This window comes from Pongo abelii, chromosome 9 (assembly GCF_028885655.2).
Source record: "Pongo abelii isolate AG06213 chromosome 9, NHGRI_mPonAbe1-v2.0_pri, whole genome shotgun sequence".
NCBI lineage: Eukaryota > Metazoa > Chordata > Mammalia > Primates > Hominidae > Pongo > Pongo abelii.
In genome coordinates this window covers 97,438,402-97,465,322 of record NC_071994.2, presented here as the reverse complement: position 1 = coordinate 97,465,322, position 26,921 = coordinate 97,438,402, and the positions used below count along the sequence as shown (strand labels likewise).

Below are 26,921 nucleotides of genomic sequence, written 5' to 3'. Positions count from 1 at the left end.
CCCAGGCAGCAAATCTGAAAATAAATGACAAGGAGCTTGTTTATTGGCAGGAATACAGTGGAAGTGAGAAAGGAAATCCGTGAGCACGTTTATAAAGTCATACTGGGAACTCAAGTAAGAACAGGATATCATTTCCAATGGATTAACAAAAGTCTCCCACCCGTTGCACTTTCTGTGTGACATCTTAACATACATGCAATGAGGTTGGGGGTAAGAATTTTTAGAAGCTTAAGATTTTAGATTTCTACAAATAGTAAATGCTTTGCTCTAACTAGGCAGTTTTGGTTGTTATATTTCTTGACCAATTTCAGATCTAATCCTTCAGTTTTAGGCATTGCCCTGTAGCACTGTTTTGAAGTAGCCAGTGATGAAAATTTCCATAAACAAGGTGGTGTCTGGAATTGGCTTACATGTAGGATCTCATCTAGCAGGCAGTAGCTAAATGGAAAATTTTATATTAAATCTGGAAAGGTTTGGATCTTGACTCAAGATTATTGACTGTTTCATAGTGCAAATATTTTTAAGAAGGGAAGGGACATACTCAGTCAACAAATCTGTTGACTAGATTTGTTACGTTAGAAACAATTATGAACTTGGGAACAGGGAACTGAAGGAAGTTTTATGAGCTGAGTCTAGAGAGGAAGGAGAATGAAAAGTGTATAACCAGAATACTAGAAAAAAAAACTTTGTAAGGGGTAGGGGCTGGGAGTGTAAACAAATCACAGCAGTTATGTATAAAATGAAAAATATGAAAAATCCAAATATTAAAAAAAGTAATAAATAAGTTCAGAACAAATATATAAAGAATTTATGTAATTATTTAACATGATATTTTAATGAATGGGACATTACATAATTCAATATTTCTTTCTGGAAATGGAATTACAGATGAGTTTTTTTCCTTTACGTATCTTTATTTTCCAATTTTTCTATGTTGCACATATATTACTTGGACAAATGGTGGAAAGGGAAGGAGTTTTTTTTCTTCTTTTTAACTTGGCAGTATTATTTAAATACTTTTTTTTTCTTTTTGAGACAGTGTCTCACTCTCACTCAGGCTGGAGTGCAGTGGTGTGATCTTGGCTCACTGCAACCTCCGCCTGCTGGGTTCAAGCGATTCTCCTGCCTCAGCCTCCCACATAGCTGGGATTACAAGAGTGTGCCACCATGCCTGGCTAAGTTTTGTATTTTTAGTAGAGATAGGGTTTCACCATTTTGGTCAGGCTGGTCTTGAACTCCTGACCTCAAGTGATCGGCCTGCCTTGGCATTCCAAAGTGCTGGGATTACAGGTGTGAGCCACAGTGCCCAGCCTAAATACTTTTTTTTTTTTTAGATCTTACCATAAATTTCCTGGCTCCTTACTATTTAGTGAACAAGTTCTAGAGAAATGATTAGCTCTACCAAGGCTAGCATAAAAATGTTTAAGTCAAAGACTTTTCTTCTGTCATTCATTTACTCACCATTATCTGTATCTGGATTTAGTTCTGTTTTTTAAAAATGGGCTAATACATTATGCTATAGTAAAGGGTTAAGGTTTATAATGTTTGCCTTGAAGTAAATACTCAGTAAATGTGCCTTTGTTTCATCATTGTTTCACATATTTAATAAAATAAACTGAATTAGAAGCTAAATGAATTATAACTGTGACAACTAAAAATAAGTATATTATTTTCCTTTATTGTTTTCAGCTACTTAGTGAACATTACCAATGGTCTTTCATTACCTTGGATTAATTTATAGATAGGTATTAATACCAATAATAGTAATTACAGGCTATCATTTTTTTGCACACATCTTAAATCCTGAAACAAGCTTGAGTTTCTTCTCCGTTCTTCAGACATCAGCAGAAAGAGGTTCCTTCTTAATGGAAAATCTAACTCACCTTATCCTAGAGTTAAAAAAAAAAGTGAAAAAATAAGTGTTTTACTTCGGGAAGATGCTCTTTAATGTCACCCATTTTAATCTAAATTTGACTTAATGTTCCCATTTGGTTGAGCAGAATGTAAGAGCCACACCCATGTCATCCCAGTAACCAGAAAAGCCACTACTCAGTCTTCCAAACCCTCACGACTGAAGCATAGTTTCCAGACAAGCAGCATCAGCATCACCTGGGAGCTGGATGGAAATGCAGAATCTCAGACCCCACCCCAGACCTATGGTATCAGAGTCTGAATTTTATTGAGATACCATGTGATTTGTAGGCACATTCAAGCTTAGCACCAGATTAGACAATGCTTTTTTTTTTTTTCTTTTTTGGCTTGTTTTGTGGCACAGAATAAGAAGGAAACGATAAAAGGTTTTTTGTCATCAACCATTACCATTTGTTTGTTTGTTTGTTTGAAACACAGTCTTGCTCTGTCACCCAGGCTGGAGTGAAGTGGCACAATCTTGGGTCACTGCAACCCCTGCCTCCCAGGTTCAAGCGATTCTCGTTCTTCAGCCTCCTGAGTAGCTGGAACTAGAAGCGTGCGTCATGCCGCCTGCTAATTTTTGTATTTTTAGTAGGGACGGGGTTTTGCCATGTTGACCAGGCTGGTCTTGAACTCCTGGCCTCAAGTGATCTGCCTGCTTCGGCCTCCCAGAGTGCTGGGATTGATAAAAGTAAATGAATAAAACCTCTTAGTGTGATGAAAGCAGTAGATGCTTCACAGTCTCTAATGGAAACATGCTTTAGAACTACAGTTGGATGATCATAATTCTAAATTTAGACTTTAAATGATGTGTATTATATGTTGGAAGAGTCCCAACTACCATGATCACATTGTTCATGGGAAAGAGAGAAGAAAAGCACAAGTGAATTGTTTAAATTGACAGTGGGATTTGACTGAAGCATCTAACTGAAGCATATTTTATGGGAGAAGTTCCTGGAAAACTCATTGTAAGCCACAGAAGACCTCTCTTTGAAAGTGTTAGTTCCAAGATGTATTTAAAATATATGCAACGTTTCAAGATTCACACACTGAAGAGAGTAGGTTGCATTGCTTTTCCCTCTATTGTTTGCATTTGGTTTAGTGGTCTCAAGTAAAGAAAACTATATACTTTTGAGGGAGCAGGGGATGTATGTGAGTTAGCAGCAAGAAGATTCTAAATATATAGGGGCATTTAACATATACTTACTGGTTTATTCATTCATTGGTCATTCTCATGACTAATAGCAATTGAGCACCTACTGTGCCAGGCACTGTGCTAAGTGCCAGATACACAGTGGTGAGTAAAACACAGTCCCTGCCTTCATGGAGCTTGTGATAGTGTATTAATTACTACTGACAATTTTTGAAAATTATCTGTGGATTTTGTTCATCTATGATATTTCTGTGCCTAGCATCTTCCTTTTTTCATTGATAATGAGAAAGGTTTAATTCTTGGTTACCAGTCTGACATATAGATTGATGAATTGTGATTGTACAGCAGATAGTAGGAGCTCATATGATATGACAAAAATGCAGCTGGCAACCTAAAGAGATGAAGCTAAGCTATGTGTCAGTAACAGTTACATATTGTAACATGACCACTGTAAGGGCTTGGCACCAGCTGGAAATAAATGGAGGGCCGAGGGCTACTAGGAATGTAGTGTGGATGAGTAAAAATAAGCGGGAGCCATGAAATGTCTCTTAAATTGTATGGATGAAAGGAATGCAATTATGGTCAAAATGAAACATGCATTTTTTATCATATGTCCCCAATCGGTAAATTGGATAATTTAATGGACTTGTATGTCTTTAAATAAGGAAATTTGTTATTCAATCAGTCTCATAATATGCACGCAGAAAACCATTCATCTTTAAAACAAATTACTTAGTGAGTTTTCTTGGAATGATGGAATTACCTACGATAAGTGGAACCTAAGAAATTGAGTGGAAAGTTGAGAAAAATAGCTTCCAATAGGCAAGTGGCCCAGACTTTGGTTGAATCAACCATTACTTCAGGACACTAATACCTTTGTGGATTATGAAGGTAGCTGCCTCCCAGATTCCTAAAACCCTGTGTTTCCATATCCCTGGCATGTGTACCTATTTAACTGCAACACTACAACTGTTGCTTGTTGCACAGTGACTAGATTCTCTGCCATGATGGGCCATAGTCTTGGAACTGAGGGCATAGTCTTGGAAGCCAGATGGACATGGGTTTGTAGTTCTGGCTCCACTACCTGCTAGACATGGGATTGTAGGTAGTAAAGTGTCTCTATGCCTCAGTTTTCTTACCCAGAAAATGGAGATTATCATCCTCAACTCATATGATCATGTGGATTACATAACTATATAAAACACTTGCTGCCATGCCTGGCACATGATAAATGGTGGCTACTACTACTTTATTATCATTAAACCGAAGTCTTCCTAACTGGTTCCTGTTTGCTACATGAATCCCCTTTAGTAACAAGTTTTGTGTTTGTTTTTTTAACCTCTTGTTTCAGTTTCTTAGTGGCTGTATTTTTTCCCTTACTGAGTCCGTATCCCAGAGGCTGCATCCTTGGCCTCCTGGGGGGGACCCTACTCCTATGTGACACTTTTATTGAGCTCTCATCTCACTTCAGGTTCAATAGACATCCTAGCTCGTGGGCACTTGGCTCAGAGATGCGGTAGTGTCTAGTGGTTGAAAGCATGGACTTTGGAGACAGGCTGCTTTGGTTCAAATCCCAGAATTTCTACTCTTCTACTTGCTAGCTGAGTGACCCGGGGTAAATTATTTCGCCTCCCTGTGCCTGAGTTTCTGCCCACCTTGGTCTCCTAAAGTACTGGGATTACAGGTGTGAGCCACTGCTCCCAGCCTATTATTGTATATATTAAGAATCTAGAATAAGCAATGCTATATAGCATATCTATTATGATTCATATCTTGGTTGAGTACCCAAGCTTGAATTTTATCTACTTCTCCCTTTTTACCCAGGGTAATCTCCCAATTGTAGGTCTATTTTGAGGACTTATGTACCCAGCTGCATGTCCCTAGATTATCTGGACACTGTGCTTCCATATGAAGACCTCTGTCTTCCCCACGTCCTGCTACAAATGTTCCTGGCAGACACTGGCTATGACAGTGAGGAATGAGTAATATTTTGTTCCAAAGTTTATGTCTGCTAAGGAACAACAGTATCCTGGGCCCAGTCTGGTGGCCTCATTTCTGGAATAGGGTGAAACTAAGAGAGCCAAGCAAAGTGGCTGCCATGTTCTTCCTTCATTCCCTCATTTTCCTTTCCTCATTTCCACTGGGAAACAAAGATCCTCTATCTAGAAGAAAAGACAGTGCAGGATTCCTTTTCACAGAGGCTGACTCTGTGCTAGAAAGTCTTGTGTAGATAGAAAGTAAAGAAAAAAGTCATGAGTGTAACTCAGAGGATGTACTTCTGTTGTATCCATGGGGGTAAATTGGTTAGATGAATTGTTATGGTTTGAGTTCCATAATGATATAATACGGCCAAACTAAAAGCAACCCAAGAGAAACAAGTCAAAGGAAGGTTGAATTTTGATTGAGATCTTTAAACAGAGCATATATACCACTGGTTTGTAAACTGTAAAGTCCCTCAGGAGCTTCAGTGGAAGTCAAGGGCATCAGGGTCTTACTTCTGAGTCCTCCGTGCCTGGAGTAGTACTTGGCTTGTGGCAATAAACTGTTTCTGCTCGGCAGTCCTGGCTTCAAGCCTCCCACAGGCAGATTCCTTTTAATGCTCCAAATCCCTTCCAGGGCCACTGTCAATATTTTTTAAAGCAAGAAAATAATTATTAGCATATTCTCTTTTTAGCACAGTGTTTTTAAAGTATTTAATTGGTGATTTTTTTATTTATTTGGGTGGGGGTTTATTTGGTTTGACTAATCAAACCACTCAAATCTTTATCATATGTTTAATCTTTTATTCCGTTTCATTTATTCAACTATTCTCTATGCAATTAGACCTCTACAGTGCTCTTAGATAATTTAACTTGCCCCTAAATAAATAGACGAATAGAAACATACATAACAAAACAGAGAAGGATCAGGAATAAATAACAGTTAATAAATAGAATTCATTTAGTCAACTTTATCTGATTCTGATTTAATTCCTACAGTAAGAGAAAATATTTCCAAAGATAATAGGACCAAAAATCACTACATTAATTCATCCAATAGTTAATTCATCCAGTAGATCCAAGAATCCTCTAAAAGCCACAAACTAGATGCTGTTTAATCTCCCCTTGAAAAAGAGCAACAATAAACTCACTGGATCCTACATTTTAAAAATTATTGCAAAATACCTGGAAAGTGATGTTTTCCCATTGATAATTATAGGTCTTGGGTCCTGATACCTTTCAATAAGGTTTAGCAAAGATTTGCATTTGGTTATCCTCCATATCCTAAAATCACCTGGTTAGGTTTTGAGACTGAGCAAACAAGCATCTGGTGAATGTCTACTGTCTAGTAAGTTGGTGAATTTGGGTGAGTTGCCATAAGTTGTTTTTCCCATTTCTAACGCTGCAAATATTAATGCCAAATATTCTCCACAGATCCAAGGCTGCCCACTAGCATCCTCACTGATATTTGATCCCTCTCTAAAGGATTCCATAGCAAGTAATTACTAGCAGCATAGTCTCTGAGTTCAGAGGAGATCTGGGTTTTGATCTTAGTTCTACCATATATCAGTTACATGATTTTGACCAAGTTATTTAACCCACTATGTCTTAATTTCCTCATTTTTGAAATACGGATAATAATATCTACTTGAAGGATTATTGTAGGATTTAGATGAGATGGCTGTAAAATGCTTGGTACTCAATAAATGATAGCTATTTTTGTACAGGGAGAATGATTTTACTATCCAAGCATGGACTAAGATTCCGTGACTGGAGGTACAGTCATTGAGCTGACTTGCCAAGCTGAATGTCAATATTTGCCTCTCCTTTCCCACTCCTGAGTGGAGTAGCTGAAGCTATCTGTCAAGATTAGTTTCTCTCTTCTTCAAAGACCTTCAAGGAAGATTGCACAATCTCCTTCTGTTTAAGACCTTACAAAGTTTAAGCTGTTCCTTCTATCTAACCTAAATCTTCCCCTGCCATTCAAGCCAGTTTCCTCTTCTATGCTGTTCAGAGATAGAAAAGGGCTTCTCCCCAGCCTCTGGATAATAAACTCTCAAATTTAGGAGCCTATGACATTTATTCAACACCCCCAGCGCATGATACCCTGTAGGAGACCAGGGAAATAGATTTGAACTTGTGGTTGACACTTTGTGAAGATCCAGTACGTGGAAAGCAGTATAAAATCAGGAAGCAGAACCGTGCAGACAAATCACATCAAATTAAATGGAAGAGTTGTACTAAATGAAGCGTGCTCTTTCAGATGCAATCACAAGAATGTCATAGAGAAAAACACCTGAAATATAAATGCAGATGCCCAGAAATGCATTAGAAACTCTCAAAGCAAAATATGATTATGCATAAATATTTACTATATTCAGCGATAATGGTTGCGGGAAAAAAAAATAGCCCTCCATACATGTGAAGTGATGTTTGGGTGAAGAAGTTACAGAAGGTGATATATTTGACTGGATAAAAGGGGGTCTAGAAAAAAGCGTGGATGCTCTCTGAGGCAGCTGCTTCTTTTAAGAGAAACTTAACTCCCTCAGTTGAGAGCATGTGCATTCCAGAAGGAGGAAGGCAGACAAAGCGGGCACGGAGCCAGAAAGACTTCAAGTGTCGACTCCTCTCAACTGAAAAAGGGCAGCAGGCACAAGGGGAGAAGCTAGAAGAAAAGAATCAAATCTGTTCTTGAGGCTCAGAATCTTCTAGAGATTCCTCTTCTCTCTTCCCTTCTCATACCTCCAACACCTTCTACTCAGAAACCTTTATACGTGTATTTTTTATACTGAATTTTAAAATGACTAAACCATGCCTTTATGCCCATAATTTTAGCCAGTAGGACCTGCCTGGTCTTATAGGGAAGGTAAGCTCACACCTTAAAAATATTTTAGTTCCTTTCAGCTCTGTTTGGATTGTAAATAATGAACATTGGAGCTTGAAAAGCCAGTTTAGAGCCATATTGTCTGTACTTCTCTTGTGCAAGCAAGGTCAGAGTTTGACTAGGGAAAGAAAAATATAAGTAATTTTAATTTATGTCTGGTGATTCCTAGGCTCTATAATTGTCTTGACATGCCTTTGGTGTCTAGTAAATTCCTCCTATATTATAGGTACAGAAAACATTTTAATTGAATGAAATAATGAAATATATCCACATTTGCTTGGCAACATTTTGCACTTTCTAAGCTTGTACTTAAGTAGTAAATAAACTGGATTCAAAATTAAGTTTCCATGTATGAATGCACATGTAGACACTCATTAATGTATCTGGCAATACACTTCCGAAATTCATTGGAAAAGGAAGTGTTGTGTAAGGGGAAAATTAATAAGTTTAGTAATCAATTTTTTCATGACTACTATAACCTCTGTAGGTTTTAGCCAGAAAAATACAAAAGCCCTTGCAACTTGAAAACATTAAATTAATACATCACTTTATTTCTGCAAAGTCCTTTATAGAATAGAAATGCAGAAATAGTTTTAAAATAAACAATACAATAAATGCACTAGTTCCATAATGAATGTCTCATAAGCCTACATTTTTCTTTTCTTTCTTTTTTTTTTCCTTTTTTCTTGAGACGGAGTCTTGCTCCGTCGTCCAAGCTGAAGTGTAGTGGTGAGATCTCGGCTCACTGCAACATTCGCCTCCTGGGTTCAAGCAATTCTCCTGCCTCAGCCTCAAGAGTAGCTGGGACTACAGGCGCACACTACCACGCCTGGCTAATTTTTGTATTTTTAATAGAGACGAGGTTTCATCATGTTGCCTGGGCTGCTTTTGAACTCCTGACCTCATGTGATTGGCCCGCCTCGTCCTCCCAAAGTGCTGGGCTTACAGGCATGAGCTACTGAGCTCAGCCAATTCTATATTTTTCTTTTTGAAAACTTGTAAAGAAAGGAAAATCTTCAGGAAATCACTGAGAATACATGAATGATGGACATTAGCTAAATTCTTCCTTATCCAGAAAGTTCTATAAGTTGCCCAAATTCCATTTTATCTGATTAAAAGATCTGATGAGAAAACTACACTCCTTTTTTTTTTTTTTTTCAGGATGAGGTTAACCTTTTCAAGTAGACACAAGTTCTTTGCCCTTATCTGATAGGAATGTGGAAAGCCTCTGAAACCTGTTTTTACCTCAAATTTGAACCTGGAGGCTAAACTGAAACTGAACCTACAGAAAACTAGCAACATTTCTTTTTTTTTAACTGAATAGAACACTATTTGCTACTAAATCAATTTCAAATCTCTGCTCTTCTCCGAAGGCATAATCTTATGTTTTAGAGATAGAAGAACCCAATGGCTAAGAGCAACAACATCAGCTTCTGACAAACCTGCATCCAGGTATCAGTGTGACATTGGACAAGTCACTGCATCCCCCTGCGCCTCAGCTTCAAGTTCTTCAAAATGTGAATTAAAAGAGCATATATCTCACTGGGTTATTGCAAGAATTAAAAGAGATTATTTGCAAAAAATTTATCACGTGCAGAAAAAACTCTGCAAATGATAACCATTATTACTATTATTATCACCATAATTCCCAACATCAACATCATCATATAAAAAGACATCCCTATCTCTCAACCCAGCATCCAGTGCTTCTAACTCAGCCCATGTATCAACACATCAGGAGCCTACAAGGAATCAAAAGTCCACAGAAGGGAGGACAAGAGGCCTGTCAGCCCATTATTTCTATTGTCACTGATGGCATTCCCTAGACCCAAGTATAGAGTGCAAAGTAACAACCACGTGAGACACCTTGTCCATTTCAGTGTCTTCACAGCCCTTATTAACTGTAGTCACAATATGACCACAAGAACAAGTAGGACAGTTCATTCAGATAAGAGCCCCAGTCTGAACAACTCTTTCTCCTGAGTCCCGCTAGCTATGCAACCAACAGTATCCCAAAAGAAATATAATGTTCATTCTCTTCAACATCCATAAAACTCAACTTCTGAATCTTTTGATTTTTTACCAATTTCATTCAGCCAAAGGAGAGGAGAAAAGCACAGAAATGACCCCACAGCTTCTGGGTACTTCCATAATTGTCACTGTCGACTCATTCAAAAATAAAATGTGCTATAATTTAAGTTGTTTACCTCCAGGACAGATCGCCCTCTTAATAGACTCTTCAATAAGTTCGTCTATGCTTTGCTACATAGCCCAGTATTGCAGTATTTTATCTATGGTTAAGGAAAATCCAATCTGGACTCTTACTGAAATCTCACCTTCAATAATCAATTACTTTGTTGTGACAGTATGTGGAGTTGATTGTCTTAAAATTCAAACAAACCCAGCTCATGTTGGGCATGAGTCATAACTCATGGGACATCCAGGAAAAAAAGTTTAGCCTGCAGAAACACATTTCAGAGGCATCCTAGAGAGGCTGTAATGAAAAGTATGAGAAAATCCCATAGGAAAGCTAATGGAACAAGATTACAAGACTGTGGGAAACACTCCGATAAACATCAAGATTCGGAGAATGTAGTGAATAAAAAGAGTGCTTAACAGAGGATGAGAAAGAAGTAGAGGGGGAACCAGGACAGTTAAGTATCATGGAATTTCAGAAAGGAACAAGGTTGAAGGAGAGAGCCATCGACTATGTCAGATGTTGCAGAAAGCTCTAGCCACCTAGAGGCAGAACAGTATCCACTGCATTTAGCCATAACGTGTCACCAGAGACACCATAGTGAGTAGAAAGTCAGTGGGATTGGGGGTCAGATCTGAATTTGGATCTGGTTCTGCTACTTAATGCATAACCTTGGGCAAGTTAAAAACCTCTCAGAATCTGTTTACGCAGATAAACAGATTCTGCGTAATCTGTTAGGGATAGGGATCAGAATATCAGTATCATATAGCTTTGTGAGGATTTGGGGTAAGCAAAATTAAGCCCCTATCCTCAGATAGCTTGTGTTCTAGTGGGAGAGATAGCCAATAAAGAAGTATGTAAAGAAATACGGATCCTCCTCGACTTACGATGGAGTTACATCCTGAAAAACCTATCATAAGTTGAAAAAAAATTCCAAGTAGTAAATGCATTTCATACACCTAACCTGCCAAACATCACAGCTTGGCCTAGCCTACCTTAAACATCTGATGTAGTTGCTCAGAACACTTACATTAGAATGGCTAACTAGAAGCTGTGGCTCATGGCCACTGCCCAGCATTGCAAAGGAGAATCATAAGGCATATCGCTAGCCCAGGAAAAGAGCAACATTCAAAATTTGAAGTAGGGTTCCTACTGACATGTATCACTTTCACACCATCACATTGAAAAATCATAAGTTGAACCACGATAAGTTGGGGACTGTCTGCATAAAATTTCAGGTAGCAATAGAAAACAGGAGAAAGAAGAAAGCAGTATAGGGATTAGAAGGTGACCTGGAGGACAATTTCTATTTTGACCTGGTGGAGCGGAAAGGCCTCTCTGAGAAGATGGCATATTCAATTGAAGCCTGAATGAAGAGAGAGGAAGATATCTGAATGTCTGGGTGACCTTTAAATGTCCTGAGGGGTGAAAATGGATTTGGCACGTTCCAGAATGTCAAGAAAGCCTGTGTGATTAAAGTGGAGTGGGAAAGTATAAGAGATGAGATCAGAGAGGTGAGCTGGCCATAGGAGCATGAAATCTAGTCTCAGAATAATAAAAAGCCATCAGAGCTTTAAGCATGGAGGTGACATGTAACGATTTATGTTTGTAAAAGATCCCTCTGGTTTCAGTTTAGAGAATTAACAGTAGCAGGGGCAGTAGCAGAGGCTGTTATAGGATGCTATTGCCAGGCCTGCAAAAAGGTGACAGGGGCTTGGCAACGGTGCTGGTGGGGGATTTAGGATATATACTGAATTCAACAGGATTGGCTGATAGACTGGATATGGAGTTTGAGGACTTGACTTCTAGGTGTTTGGTGGTACCATCTCATGATATGGGAAAGACCTATGGGTTTTTTAAAAGCCTGGAAATAGAGAATAAGACTTCGGTTCTGGACATCTTAAGGTTGAGAGGCCTATTCGACATCCAAGTGGAGAATCAAGTAGGTTTTAGGATTTAAGGGGAAAAGTATAGGGTAGAAATAAAAAATGCTGGAGTCATTAGCCCAATAGGGCTAGATCTCCCACGGTGTGAGGATAGGTAGAGAAAAGAGCCTGTGACTGAGCCTCTAAATTATACAGGCTAGGAGGAAGGAGGGCCAGCAAAGAAGATGGAGAAAGAATAGCTAAAGAGGTAGGAGCAAAACCAGGAAATTGGAGCATTGTGACCTACAGGCCAAGCTAAGGAAGTGTTTTTAGAGGGAAGGAGGAAGCAACTACATCAGATGTTACAGAGAGGTTGAGTTTGTTGGAGGGATCATTGGATTTGACCTTCAAAAGGAAGGCCATTTGCAATCTTGGAAAGAACAGTTTCCCTGGACTCACGGGAACAAATGCCTAATTAGAATAGGTGAAGTAGCAAAGGAGAAGTAAAGGGGAGGAGAAAATGGTTAACATGTACTTTAAAAATAGCAGCTATAGGAACCACACAATTCTCTAAAAGTTTTGCATGTATGTATGTGACAAGCTGTGTCTTCCAGGAAAAGAAACCATGGCTGTCATCAGATATATAAAGGAGGGGTCACTGCAAACTGAATTAGAAGCAAAGGTCCAGTGGCTGGCCTCTAGGCTCTGAGGCTGAGCTGGAAGAGTGTGGCACCCTCTCTAGATGCTAATTCCCTGTTCTGGCCAATGGTATGTGGCTTCTAGCCATGATATACATTTTAAAAAGAGCAGGATTTCCCGTAAGTAGATCATTTTAAAACCCAAATTTATAGAATCTATTCTCAGCATTGAAAGATTTTTCTAGGCTAAAATAGTACCTCTGTGCGACCTCTAGTGGATGTTATTTTAAAAAGCAGCCCAGACAGTCTTCATTTTATATAAAGGATATTTGAAAAGATTGCTTAGGAAAATGAATTTTTATAAACCAAATGATACATCCCATTCACTCAGACTGTCTCACAATCTAATGTATCCAATAAGAATAATACAACATACAGCTAGTGTATAAACTAGCTTTTATGTAGATTTTTAAAACAATGAAGATAAATCCAGAATATAACAGTATAGACTTAGAAAAAAATGTTAAACATCAGGAAAATAGTACATGTAGGCTGGGCTTCCCAGCTGAAATGCAGTAGGTTATTCTGCATCCATTCATTAAGTTCAAAATAGAGTTTAAAACTTTACTTGAAGATATTATGGGAGCAAATTTCACCATTTTATTGGTCTCTCCTTTTATAAGAATGGGTCATACAAGAAGACCCAAAGGAGTTTCTATGTCTGCTTTAGAAATGTAAAGTGGGGCCAGCCGTGGTGGCTCATGCCTGTAATCCCAGCACATTGGGAGGCCGAGGCGGGCAGATCACGAGGGCAGGAGTTCAAAACCAACCTGATCAACATGGTGAAACCCCATCTCCACTAAAAATACAAAAATTACCTGGGCCATGGTGGTGTGTGCCTGTAATCCCAGCTACTCAGGAGGCTGAGGCAGAAGAATCGCTTGAACCCAGGAGGCAGAGGCTGCAGTGAGCAGAGATCGTGTCACTGCACTCCAGCCTGGGTGACAGAGCGAGACTCCAACCAAAAAAAAAAAAAAAAAAAAAGTGAAGTGGGCACAACATACATCATGTAATCCGAAATGATGGACTTCTGGGCCTGCAGCCTCTCTCTTAGGAATCCTTAGTGAATTTAGACCTCACTTGCAGGTTGACCAACAATTCTCCACAAATGAAGGAGTCTATGTAATAGTTTTGTTATTTCTTCTAGCAACTGCTGATACCCAAGAGTGTCAAAATAAAAATCTGATGATTTGGAGAGCATGAAATATGCATCTAATAATCGTTGAGAAGGAACCATGAAAATGAAGGGCGCCAGCAGTTTCAAACTAACATCTGGGATTCTGGGGCTCCTAGAGCATCTCTTTCACACATGAACCATCAATAAGAGCTATCAATGCTCAGATCCTCTATGGGATGAAATCCTTGGATGATCTGACCATGTAAATGACTTAGGTTCTGCTGAGTCAGTGATTTGCAAAGTCGGGTACTGGACCAGCAGCATCAATATCACCTGGGAACTTTGTAGAAATCCAAATTCTTGGGCTCCACTGCAGACGTACTGTGCCAGATATGCTAGGGGTGGGGCTCAGCAATCTGCTTTTAACAAGCTCCCAGGTAATTCTGATGTAAATCTAAAGTTTGGAAACCACTGTTACTTGTCATACCTATATTGATAAAGATTAAAGATATTATTGTGTTTTTCAGGCAGTTGGAAAAAATTGTACACGTCATTAAATAGAAATAACTCCACCAAGAAAGTGGGACAGCAAAGTACATATTGATATCTAGCTCTTTTTTTTTTTTTCCTGATATGGAGTCTTGCTCTGTCACCCAGGCTGGAGTACAGTGGCACCATCTTGGCTTACTGCAAGCTCCGCCTTCCAGTTCACGCCATTCTCCTGCCTCAGCCTCCCGAGTAGCTGGGACAAAAAAAATGCCCGGCTAATTTTTTGTGTTTTTAGTTGAGACGGGTTTTCACCGTGTTAGCCAGGATGGTCTCAATGTCCTGACCTCGTGATCCATCCACCTTGGCCTCTCAAAGTGCTGGGATTACAGGTGTGAGCCACCGTGCCCAGCCCATTTTTTTTTTCTAGATATGAAGGTTTATTTGGACATAAGCAAATTAATTATAAACTAGTTCAAGAACTTTCCAAAAACTTATTTTTATTTCAATAGTATGGTTTTATAATAAAATACTGTTATCGAGTAGGCAATTTCATATTCATTTCACAAACATACTTCATTTGTCACTGAGATTACCTGCAATTGGATTTTTAATGTGGCATTCATCTCTCTTAATATAAAGTTCTTCTTCCAGTACTTCCTTAATTCTCTTATGTGGCTCACAATATAAAAATTTCTTCCCTATAAAGGCATTAACAAAATCAATTACTTAGTATAAATTCTGCCCAATCTTCTAGCCATTATATCTACATGTTAACAATTTTTTTAAAAGAAGACATGTTATTCCATACAAATATCAGACAATTTGCCCTGAAGGCTCTATCTTGGAAAGATCTCTTCCATGGAAACTTTAGTTTAGGTTCTTTTGGGACTTCACGTTTTCATGTAATTCCTGAACTTGCAGGGTAAGTTTCAGGTACCTCTTTTAGGTGTTATGAAGAAATAGATAAAGTTTTCTCATTAGCTTCAAGAAAACTTGCACTCATTTATTCAATGAACTCTTATTAAAGACCTACTCTGTGACAGGCATTTGGCTAGGGGCTGAAGACAGAGCAATGAATAAGACAGATGTGTGTATAGAGCTTGCAATCCAGGTACAGAAGAGAGAACAAAATCTCAGCATTTTAAAATCGTCATTTTAAAAGATTGAAACTGAATTGTAGTAGTGAATCACTTATGGAGATAGTACTTTTCCCTGGCCTTTAAATCTGGACCTATAGGACATGACTACTACAGTCAAGGACTGAATTGTTTGTTAGAAACACTGTAGCTACATTTCTTCTGCTCAGCCCAGATGTCAGAACTCCAGAGAAACAAAAGAGCTCTGTGCTATTGGGCCTACCCATATCCCCAGTCTCTCCTGTCAGCCTCTCTCTCTTGCTCTCTGAGCTCCAGCCACATGGCCCTTCTGTTCATTCCTACCTTTGCACATGCTGTTTTTGCTACCTGAGCTGCCTTTCTCCTGGTTTTGCCTATGTAACTTCTACTCAAATTTTAGGTCTTGGCTTAAACATTAGTTTTTTAGGAAAACTTTCCCTTACTCCACAATCTGGAAATGACTTTTTATCATGGCACCCTCCTTTATTCTTTCATTTTACTTATTGCAATTTGGATACAGCTTCATTTTTTATACACAATTATTTGTGTAGCTATTCATTTAATATATATCTTCTTTACCAGATCACAAACCCCATGAGGGCAGGGATGTTGTCTCTTCAGTTCATCAGAGTCTTAGAACAGAGCTTGGCATAATAATAAATGCTCAACAAATGTGTGTTCAGTTAGAACTAAGCACTAATAAATTGGAGCTCTAACTAAAGACTGTGTGCGTTTCTGTCAATGCAGTTATACAGTCACTGTGAATGTCAGTGAACCGATAGTTCTAATCTCAGTACCCAAAAGCTCAATTCAAGGAACCAATGAAAACCTAAACAACCAAATACTTTAGTTGTTTATGACTTGATTTTAAACTCACATATATATGGGCAGGTATCTCATCTTTTCCAGACTAATCAATAAACAACACAAGTGAGTCAATTTGACGGGGATGCAGACTGGCACAAATGGGGCAAGAGACCTGCTGCTTCCGGCAGTGATCCCAGGTCACTCCTGGTCATGAAGACCCAGACACACCCTCAGACATGAAAAAGTTAGAATTACATACTTTCAGGGTCTCATTCTTGTATCCCCAAAGTTGGAAGTCATATGAATAAAATATGGGATCAGCATTACTGAAGCCTAACTTTGGTTTAATCTGTTAAATCATGATCTTCAGGCAGAAAAAGGGTTCACAAACTTGGCTAGGAAGAAAACTAAGCCTATAACAGAACAACAGAAAGGAAAAGACCAACTGCTCTCAGTTCAGGTCTCCTGAAAAATTTCAGCCCTGGTGCTAGGAAAATGTACAGAAGAAATCACTAAAGGTGATTTGAAGAATTGTGGTAATTGGGAGAGTACTAAGGAGCTAGTACGGGCAAATATCTCCTGCTCAGAAGAAGAAAGGAAAGGAGGGGAGAGGAGGGAGAACTTTCAGGCAGAAAAAGTTTTCACAAACTTGGCTAGGAAGGAAAGGAGAGGAGAGGAAAGGAAAAAGGGAAGGAAAGGAGAAAGGACAAAAGAAAGGAAAGGGGAAAGGAAAGAGGAAAGGAAAAAGGAAAGAAAAGGAGAAAGGGAAAGGAAAGGAAGGGAAAGCAAATTAAAAAAAGAAAGAAGGAAGGGAAAGAGAGAGAGAAAGAAAATTCTACAAACTCTACCATAGCAGTTTGATGTTGATCTTTACCAGTATTTTGAGTGGATTGGTCGATAGATGTCTTGTGTGTATAGACGATGAGAAGCTGTGATCACTGAGAAGGATGACTAAGAACAGTATTATTCCAGAATTTCTTTTGACACAATATTATTCCAGGTTTTTGGGGGTTTTGTTGTTGTTGTTTTTTGTTTTTTTGCTGAGAGCTAATAACAATTGCATCTTATATATATTATTATTTCTCTTTCTCACAATGACCTATGGGCAAGTATAATTATTCCTGTTTTATAGTTGAGAAAGTAGCTTCCTTAAGTCATAAAACTAAAATCATGAAAATGAGAAGCCACACCTACCTGAGTCTCCCAAGCTCCTAGGGTTATTAAAAATTATGTATAGTTTATTACAACCCATAGTTATAGATCCACCGCACTCTACTAATAATTTGTTCATACCTAGAATATAGGTTTCAGTGATATGATACACTGGAGATTGTTGGAAGAAGTGGCCAGCCAGCCAGGTTAGAGCACTACAAGTGATCTTAAAGGTGACATTGGCCAGGCACGGTGGCTCACACCTGTAATCCCAACATTTTGGGAGGCTAAGGTGGGCAGATTACTTGAGGTCAGGAGTCCAAGACCAGCCTGACCAACATGGTGAAACCCCATCTCTACTAAAAATACAAAAATTAGCCAGGCATGATGGTGCGTGCCTGTGGTCCCAGCAACCTGGAAGGCTGAGGCCAAAGAATTGCTTGAACTCGGGAAAGGGAAGTTGCGATGAGCCGAGATCGCGCCACTGTACTCCAGCCTGGGCAACAGAGTGAGACTCGGTCTGAAAAAAAAAAAAAAAAAAAAAAAAAGGCAAAAATAAAATACATAAAAAATAAAGGTGACATTAAGTCTATGAAAGATTTGGTTGGTGCTCAAAGAGCTGCCTTAATATAATTCAAGGATGTTTACATGGCAAACAACCCCACTTCGTGTTTGAGAGCAGGCCTGTGATTAGGGAATAGAAACTGTAAAGAAACTGAAGACTTTTCCAATAATTACAGACATTTGAAAAATTGACTGCGTACTTTGTGCTTGTGTGAACAGCCTGTCTCTACTTAGGGTGAGGCCCTAAAAGGAGGTTCTGAGGGAGGCTGAGGCAGGAACTCTTTCATTTTCCCACCCCAACTTTGTGAGCTTGTGAAAGTTTGGACACCTGCCTTAAGTCATTAGTTCTTTCCCTGAAACTTGTGCAATGCTTGGCATGTAGTAAAGACTCAATATATGTTAAACTGATGAGTGAATGTTAATCCCACCTGTTACTCCTAGAGCCACAGGACTAAAGAAACTTAGATACTAGCATCTTTAATGGAGAAGTTTCCTGATAGAATCTGAAGTAGGAGGCCGGGTGCGGTGGCTCATGCCTGTAATCCCAGCACTTTGGGAGGCTGAGGTGAGTGGATCACTTGAGGCCAGGAGTTGAAGACCAGCCTGACCAACATGGCGATACCCTGTCTCTACTAAAAATGCGAAAACATTAGCCGGGCATGGTGGTGTGTGCCTGTAATCTCAGCTACTCAGGAGGTTGACGCATGAGAATTGCTTGAACCCAGGTTGAGTTGCAGTGAGCCCAGATCATGCCACTGCATTCCAGCCTGGCAACAGAGCTGTCTAAAAATAATAATAATCATAATAATTTTAAGTAGGAGCAAAGAATCTCCATTACCCAAGTATACTGAATTTATGTGCTCTAAGCAAGGCCTCTGCATGCTGCTGATAATAACAAAAGGTATGACATTTCATAGTCATACTGGAGCTGATGCCCAGGGAAGAGGCCCCTTTCACCAGGAGGCAGTAGTTCTGTAACTTTTTAATGAGGTCTCTGGGGAGGACAGTGTGTGGTCCACCAAGCACAAGTACAGAGGTGCTTCAGCCCAACCCTCCCTCCTGGGGCCCCCCAGCGCAGAGGAATCTTGGAGAACCCCCGTCTGCTCTCCAGAGATGCAATCAAGGAGGTGCTGCAGGAGGGCTGGAAACTACTCTGTTCCTCTGGCTTATTATTCTAACCATCATTCCTTAGCACCTACTGGAGACCTGGGGGTGCAAGAGGCTGTGAAATATCTGTTAATCCATGAAACAGTATGGGTGAATAACGACCTGGCTAGGACTCAAATTACCACCACTTCCATTATGGCTGTGGGCCAGAACTGTCTTTACCTATTTGAATATTGTGTGTTTGGCAGGGCAGAGAGCAAAGAACAGTGCGTTAAAATGTGGCCCATAATTATGAGATTCTAAAAGGATTGGGTAATTGTAGACTGAGAGTCCAAGAGATGGAAGTTAAAAGTGATTTTAGTATTTCGCCTGCACTGACTGGCTGTGGCAAGTCTCTTTCCTCTGGTCTAGATCTCAGTTTCCGCATCTGTAAAATGAAATAACTGGCAAAATGAACTGCGTGTTTCTAAGGGTGTGTACGCATACATACATACACACACATATACATACACAAATGTGTGTATAAAATGGTATACATATAAATGTGTGTGTGTGTTAATTCCTTTCAGAATAACGCCACTACAGATTAAATTGGAGCTGATGCCCAGACCCTGAATTCAGGCAGGCTATCGGGAAGGAGGGCTTGGAAAGATGAACCTATGCTTTCTGCCACAGTGTCATCATCTCTGGCTCTGCCAAAAGCGGCAGCTCCATCTCCCCTGCCCCAAACCTTCTCAGCCAGTCCCACTGCGGTTTCCCCCAATTGCCCTGTCACTCGTTCTCCACGCCCCTCCTCCCCGTAGCGTCCGCGGCGGGAGCTGAACTCACACTGCTGGCCGTGCTCTAGGGGGCCGCGGCCGGGCTCCCCGCGCGCCCCACACCCCAGCCCTGCTGGCGGCGGAGGCTGCTCCTCTTCGCGACCCGCCTCGGGCGCCACCACTGCGGTCACCACCACCGCCTCTTCGCCTGTCATGCCGCAGCGGTCTTCTGAGAGCCCCGGGCACGGTTTCCTTCTCAGCTCAGTCGCAGGCAGCCCAGCATGCGAGGCGTCTCGGGTTGCCATAGTGACTGCCGATTCTCCCCGCCCCCAGCCGGCTTTCCGAGGCCCTAGGTAACCCGCGTGCCAAAGAAGGTGCTGAAGTTATGAGGCTGGGGTTATTATTATCATTGACCAAAGCAAAGGACTTTCCATTAATTTCTCGTTAATTTCTTGTTAATTTCTCACACGAGCTTGGCAAGAGAGGCTTTACTACTCCCAGAGAATCCAACATTCAGAAAAAGCTAAGGAAACTGCATGAGGCCTCATAGCTAGGAAGCGGCACCGTTGGAATGTGGACTCAGAAGTCTGGTCCCAAGCCGACAGAATAGATCACTGCCCAGAACAGAAAAGTTAGAAGTGGAACCGGTGTGCAGGTGAGTGCAAGGCACCGTCGCTGGTTACACGCAGCCTTGTGCCTGTCGCGTCGTGCTCCCTGCTACACACACGCAACGTGATTGAACAAGTAAATACTGAGGGTTCCCAACTTTCACATTGTGAATTATTACTATTATTAAGCACATTGTAGTTTCCAAGCTCTTTTGTATTCACAAAATAACAAACTAATAACTAACTTTACAGATGAAATCAAATTCAGCAAATTTTAATTTGAAGAGCAAGTAGAAAAATTCAGGGTTTTATTTGGAGCATAAGGTTGCTTTTGTCTTGGTTTGGTTTTGCAGGCCTTAAAAATGGATTACGTTGTGGTGTTAATTTTATGGAAGTTGAATGTGCATTGTTTTATAGTATTAAATCGTTCTACAAGGCTTGCAACCAAATATAGGATACCTCCTCTGTCTCCACTGTACCCCAGAGCCACTTTTAATACCAAATCCTTATATTGCTGCTTTTTATGTTTTTCAATTTTAGATATCATGTTGATTTCCTATGATGAAAGACGAGATTTCTCTCTCTTTCATACTCCCTGTGTCACATATACTTATTGCTCCTTTATACGGCCATTATAGATAAATTGAAATTTTGGCTAGAGTAATATTTAATGTTTACAGTACTATGACAATTGTATTAGGCTAGTCTTGCATTGCTATATACCTGAAACTGGGTAATTTATAAAGAGAAAAGGTTTAGTTGGCTCACAGTTCTTCAGGCTTTACAGGAAGCATGATGCTGGCATCTGCTTGGCTTCTGGTGAAGCTTCCGGAAACTTACAATCATGGTGGAAGGCAAAGGAGGAACAGGCAGCTCGCATAGCAAAAGCAGGAGATCGCTCTCTCTTTCTCTCTCTCTCTCTCTGTAGAGAGATATCGATCTATATCTATATCTATATCTATATCTATATCTATATCTATATCTATATCTATATATAGAGAGGCCATTAAAAGGTTGTGTGGAAAGGTTGTGTTCCTTTTTTATATCTGTATTTTTGCACTATTTTCTGAGAGATTTTTCTTAACATGAGTTTGAGTTTCAAACTGCTCCCCAGTACCCACAGTGTTTCTCCAGGCAGTTCAGGCACCCCTCATTCATTTAATACATATTTATTGAATGACGTCTTTGTGTCAGGAGCTATTACATGTGCTAAGGATGCAGCCATGAACAAAACATACAAAAATCCCTGCCTTTATGTAGTTGAGCTCACATTCTGCCTAAGATTTGATTTGAACAGAGTTGTTGACATGTGTGTACGTGTGTATATAACTTTTACCTAACATGTTTGGAGTGAATTCATCGCCATTCTCACCCAGCTATATTACTGCCAACATGCCTTGGCTTTTGCTAACCCCTTCGCCTATCAGAAGTCCATATGGCTGAAATAATTTGATGGGTGAGTTATGGCAACTCACCATGAGTTCTGATAGATGAATTATGGCAACTCACCTATCAGAAGTCCAAATGGCAGAAATAATTTCCAAAAAGTTATTCTAAATGACTTATATTCACTATATCCTTACCTAATAAGGGTTTATATAATTTGAAAGAAAAAACACCTAGATTTCATTTGATTGACTCATGATGCTATTTTAACATTATGTTCTTAGTTTTTATCAAGAAGCAGTGGGAAAAAAGTCAAATAAGAAATATTTCTGAATTTTAAGTGAAAATATTTTTAAAGATGCTGTTCATTCTGTCAACTATCATTTGTTAGTTCTCACAGAATAAACTTCTTTAAGATTAGTTTCACCAATATCAGAAATGGTAAATCTATACCTAAAGATCTTACAGGCATTAAAAAGATAGGAAGATATTTTGAATAATTTGATGCTAGTAAATTTGACAATTTAGATAAAATAGAGAAATTACTTAAAAGCTTTCCAAAATAGACACAAGAAGAAATATAGCTTTAATAGAAGTAGTTATAAAAATATAACTACTAAAAATATGGAATTTAAAATTAAAACACATTCCACAAAGAAAAAGCCTCACTGGTACATTCTTCCAAACATTTAAGAATGAAATAACACCAATTCTATCTAACCTCTTGCAGGAATTAAAAAAAAATGTTAACACTTCCCAACTCATCTTTATACCGAAATCTTAAAGAACATTACTAAAAAGGAAAATTATAGGTCAATGTCTCTCAAGAAGAGCAATTCAGACATTAAATAAAATATTAGCAAATGTAACCCAAATGTAGCATGTTAAAAAATGGATAAGACATCACGATCAAGTTTTGATCATTGCAGGAATGCAAAGTTGTTTAAAATCAATACTGTATAACTTACCACATTAAAAAAATTGAAAAGGAATAAATTAAACTGTTATTAGCTGTCAACATGGCTGTATACATAGAAAATTCAGGCCAGGCGCTGTGGGTCATGCCTGTAATCCAGCACTTTGGGAGGCCGAGTCGGGTGGATCACAAGGTCAAGGGATCGAGACCATCTGGCCAACATGGTGAAAACCCGTCTCTACTAAAAATACAAAAATTAGGTGGGCGTGGTGGCATGTGCCTGTAGTCCCAGCTACTCGGGAGGCTGAGGCAGAAGAATCTCTTGAACCCAGGAGGTAGAGGTTGCAGTGAGCCGAGATCGCGTCACTGCACTCCAGCCTGGCAACAGAGAGAGACTCCGTCTCAAAAAAAAAAAAAAAAGAAAATTCAAATGAATGTACAGGTAAGCTATTGGAATTAATAAATTTATCAAGGCCAGTGGACACATGGTCAATAGAGAAAAATAAATGTCACTTTTATATAGTAAAAAAAATTAAAAATGGAATGTAAAAGACAATAACATTTATAACAGCATTGAGAGCCAAAAAATACATTAAGAATAAATCTTTAAAAAGAGAGAACTCCAACAGAATACTCTAAAACATTATCAAGAAAAAGTAATACCTAAATAAATGCAGAAATCTATTACAGTATATTCAAGAACTGTAACACTGAATATTACAATGATGTTAATTTTCCTCAACTAGATCTAGAAATTTCATGTAATCCCAATATGAATCTCAGCAGGGTTGTTTAAAATAGATGTTGGCAAGGGGATTCTAAAATTAGAAAGTAAATGTAGCACTTTGGCAGGCTGAGGAGGGCGGATCACGAGGTCAAGAGTTTGAGACCAGCCTGGCCAACATGGTGAAACCCTGTCTCTACTAAAAATACAAAAACTAACTGGGTGTGGTGGTGCGTGCCTGTAATCCCAGCTATTGGGGAGGCTGAGGCAGGAGAATGGCTTGAACCCAGGAGGCAGAGGTTGCAGTGAGCCGAGATCATGCCACTGCACTCCAGCCTGGGTGAAAGAGCAAGACTCCGTCTCAAAAAAAAAAAAAAAAACAACGGTAAATGTAGTGGGCCAAGAATGGTCAAAACAACCTTGAAAAATAAGAATGAAGTTGGAATATCTACACTACCACATAATAAGACTTACGATAAAGCCAAAATATTAAAACTGTGGTATTGGGGCAAAGATAGCTCAATGAAACGAAATAGAGTCTAGAAACAGACCCAACTAAATATGATCACCAGATAAATGACAAAAGTGTCACTGCAATGTACTGTGTGTGTCAGGGGCTATTCCTTTTAATAAGTGGCATTGATAAATTGGATATTAATATGGGAAAATGAACTTTGACTCCTACCGCATGTCAAATGCAAATATCAACTCAAAATAGCACTAAGGTAAAACACAAAAGCTTCTAGAGTATAACAATGAAAAAAACCTTCATGATGTCTACCTCATGTCTACCCTTTGGGGGTAGACAAATATTTTTTAAACAGGAAACCAAAAGCACTAGTCAAAAGAAGGCAATAGATAAATTAGAGGTTGTTAAAATTAATAGATGCTCAGTCCAGATGCCGTAGCTCATGCCTGTAATACCAGCACTTTAGGAGGCCAAGGTGGGAGGATGGCTTGAGCCCAGGAGTCTGAGAACAGCCTGGGGCGATATAGCAAGATCCTGTCTCTACAAAAATAAATACATGAATTAGTAGTCCTAGCTACTTGGGAGACTGAGGCAGGAGAATTGCTTGAGCCCCAGAATTTGAGACTGCACTGAGCTACGATCACACCAGTGCACTCCAGCTTGGTAACAGCACAAGACCCTGTCTCTATAAAGTAAATAAGTAAATAAAATTAAGATATTCTCTTCATTAAAATCACCAATAAGAGTGTGAAAAGGCAAGCCATAGACTGAGAGAGCATATATCCAAAAAATAACTAGTATCCAGAATATATAAAGAACGTCTAAAAATAAGAAACGTGCACACATCCCAGAAAGAAAATGGAGAAAGATGAAGCACTTCCTGAAAGAGAAGATCCAAGTGGTCAGTCATCACACATAAAAACATTGCTTCACATCATTTGTCACCAGGATAATGCAAATTAAAACTACAATGAGCTATTACTACATGCCCACTAGAATGGCTATTAAAAAAAAATGAAATGAAAATCAACAAACCTGGCAGTAAGAAGAGCCATGAGCATGTGGAGCAATTGGAACTCTCATTTCCTGCTGCTAAGAGTGTAAATTGGTACAACTACTTTGGAGAACTGTTTTGGCAGTTTTTACTAAAGTGGAATATAAGTATAGCCTGTGGCTTAGCAGGCTTTACTAGATATGCACTGAAATGTATAGTATGTACACCAAAACCATGTACTAGAATGTTTACGGCAGCACTATTCATAAAATCCCCAAACTGGAAACAACACAAAATCCCACCAAAAGTTAACGATATCATGTATATATAAATTATTACATATTCATATAACAGAATACATCAGTAAAAATAACAAAACCCTGCTACATGCAGAAATGGAGAAATCTCATAGATGTAATGTTGAGTGAAATAAACCAAATGCAAAGATATACATAATAAGTTATTACATTTATGTAGGCAAAACTAAATGATGGAAATAAAAGTTCGATTATAGTTACCTTTGAGGGAACACTGAGTGGAAGCACAAAGTAGCTGTTGGAGGTGCTGATTATGTTCTAGATCTTGAGCTGGGTGATAGTTACATAACCCTATTCACTTTGAAGAATTCACCAAGATTTCTGAATTTTACTTTGTGTATGCTATAGTTCTATAACATTATACAAAAATTAAGAATATTTTATTTAGAAAAAATGTCTAAAAATATTTTTACTCATAAAAGTGTGGTTTATTTGATCAAATTAAAAAATATGCACAAAACAAACACAAAAAAAGGCTGGGCACCGTGGCTCACACCTATAATCCCAGCACTTTTGGAGGCCAAGGCAGGAGGATCGCTTGAGGCCAGGAGTTTAAAACCAGCCTGGTCAACGTAGCAAGACTCTGTCTCTATAAAAGAAAAATTAAAAAATTAGCTGGGCGTGGTGGCTTGCACTGTAGTCCTAGCTATGCAGGAGGCAGAAGCTGGAGGATCAGTTGAGTCCAGGAGTTCGAGGCTGCAGTGAGTCATGATCACACCACTGCACTCTAGCCTTGGTGACAGAGCAAGAACCTGTCTCAAAAAAAAAAGCAATTACTATCTTCCTCTTTTTTCTTCATTACCAAAAACCTTAAAGATAATCTATCAATTTTAATAACTATATTGACTTAGGTGGTTTATTTCCTTCCTTCTCCTTCTAAATGGCTTTTGATTTTTTTTTCCAATTGTTACATGTGTGTCTTCAATTATATACCAATGCATATTCTCTTGAAAGAAGTTACTGACACAAATCAGTATAAAAGGTACTGTTTTAGGTATGAACTGTGGTTTCCATTTTTCTCTTTTTAGCTTTTTTTTTAGGTTCAGGGGTACATTTGCTATATAGGAAAATTACATGTTGCGGGAGTTTGGTGTACAAATTATTTCATCACCCAGGTAATAAGCATACTACTCAAAAGTTTTTCAATCCTTACCAAAAAAAAAAAAAAACCTAAAAATGAACAACAAAAACAGAATGAAAAAAATCCAGGATGGTTGGCTTATCCTTTTAAAATTTCAATTACAGTCATGCATCGCTTTATGATGGGGGTATGTTTTGAGAAATGCATTGTTAGGCAATTTCATCGTTGTTCAAATATCAGAATGCACTTACACAAACCTAGGTGGCTAGGTGGCACAGCCTACTACACACTTAGGCTACTTGGTATAGCCTATTGCTCCTAGGCTACAAACCTATAGAACATGTTACTATACTGCATACTGTAGGCAATTGTAACATGAGGGAAATATTTGTGTATCTTAAGAAATTTAAACATAGGGAAGGTACAGTAAAAATATGGTATAGTTGACTTTAAAAGGTACACCTGTAGAGTGTGTACTTCATGAATGGAGCTTGAAGGACTTGGTGTTGCTCTGAGTGAGTCAGTGAGAGAGTGGTGGGCAAATGTGATGGCCTAAGACATTACCGAACACTACTATAGACTTTATCAACTCTGTTCACTCAGGCTGCACTAAATTTATGCAAACATATT

General features: G+C 39.0%; 1 protein-coding gene across 2 annotated transcripts; it reads right to left on the bottom strand.

Annotated features, from left to right (window-relative positions):
• Window positions 1-1,653: 1,653 nt before the first annotated feature.
• Window positions 1,654-20,161, bottom strand: C9H11orf97 (chromosome 9 C11orf97 homolog). 2 transcript variants are annotated; one of them, XM_054524952.2, is made up of 4 exons: window positions 19,867-20,161; window positions 14,887-14,991; window positions 5,494-5,685; window positions 1,654-1,889 (listed from the first exon to the last, which is right to left on the bottom strand). In XM_054524952.2, the coding sequence occupies exons 1-4, from the start codon at window positions 20,099-20,101 to the stop codon at window positions 1,885-1,887; spliced, it is 537 nt and encodes a 178-aa protein (XP_054380927.1). In that variant the 5' UTR covers window positions 20,102-20,161; the 3' UTR covers window positions 1,654-1,884. The 2 variants fall into 2 exon arrangements, with proteins under 2 accessions (XP_054380927.1, XP_002822422.3); XM_002822376.4 differs by having other exon boundaries at window positions 1,658-1,889; window positions 5,560-5,685; window positions 19,867-20,139.
• Window positions 20,162-26,921: the final 6,760 nt, after the last annotated feature.

Coding starts and splice junctions, on each gene's coding strand:
- C9H11orf97 (XM_054524952.2), bottom strand. CDS start 20,101: ATGGCAACCCGAGACGCCTCGCATGCTGGGCTGCCTGCGACTGAGCTG. Junction 14,992..19,866: donor CCTAGAGCACGGCCAGCAGT/GTGAGTTCAGCT, acceptor ATGCCTTTATAG/GGAAGAAATTTTTATATTGT. Junction 5,686..14,886: donor CATTAAAAATCCAATTGCAG/GTAATCTCAGTG, acceptor AAATATTGACAG/TGGCCCTGGAAGGGATTTGG.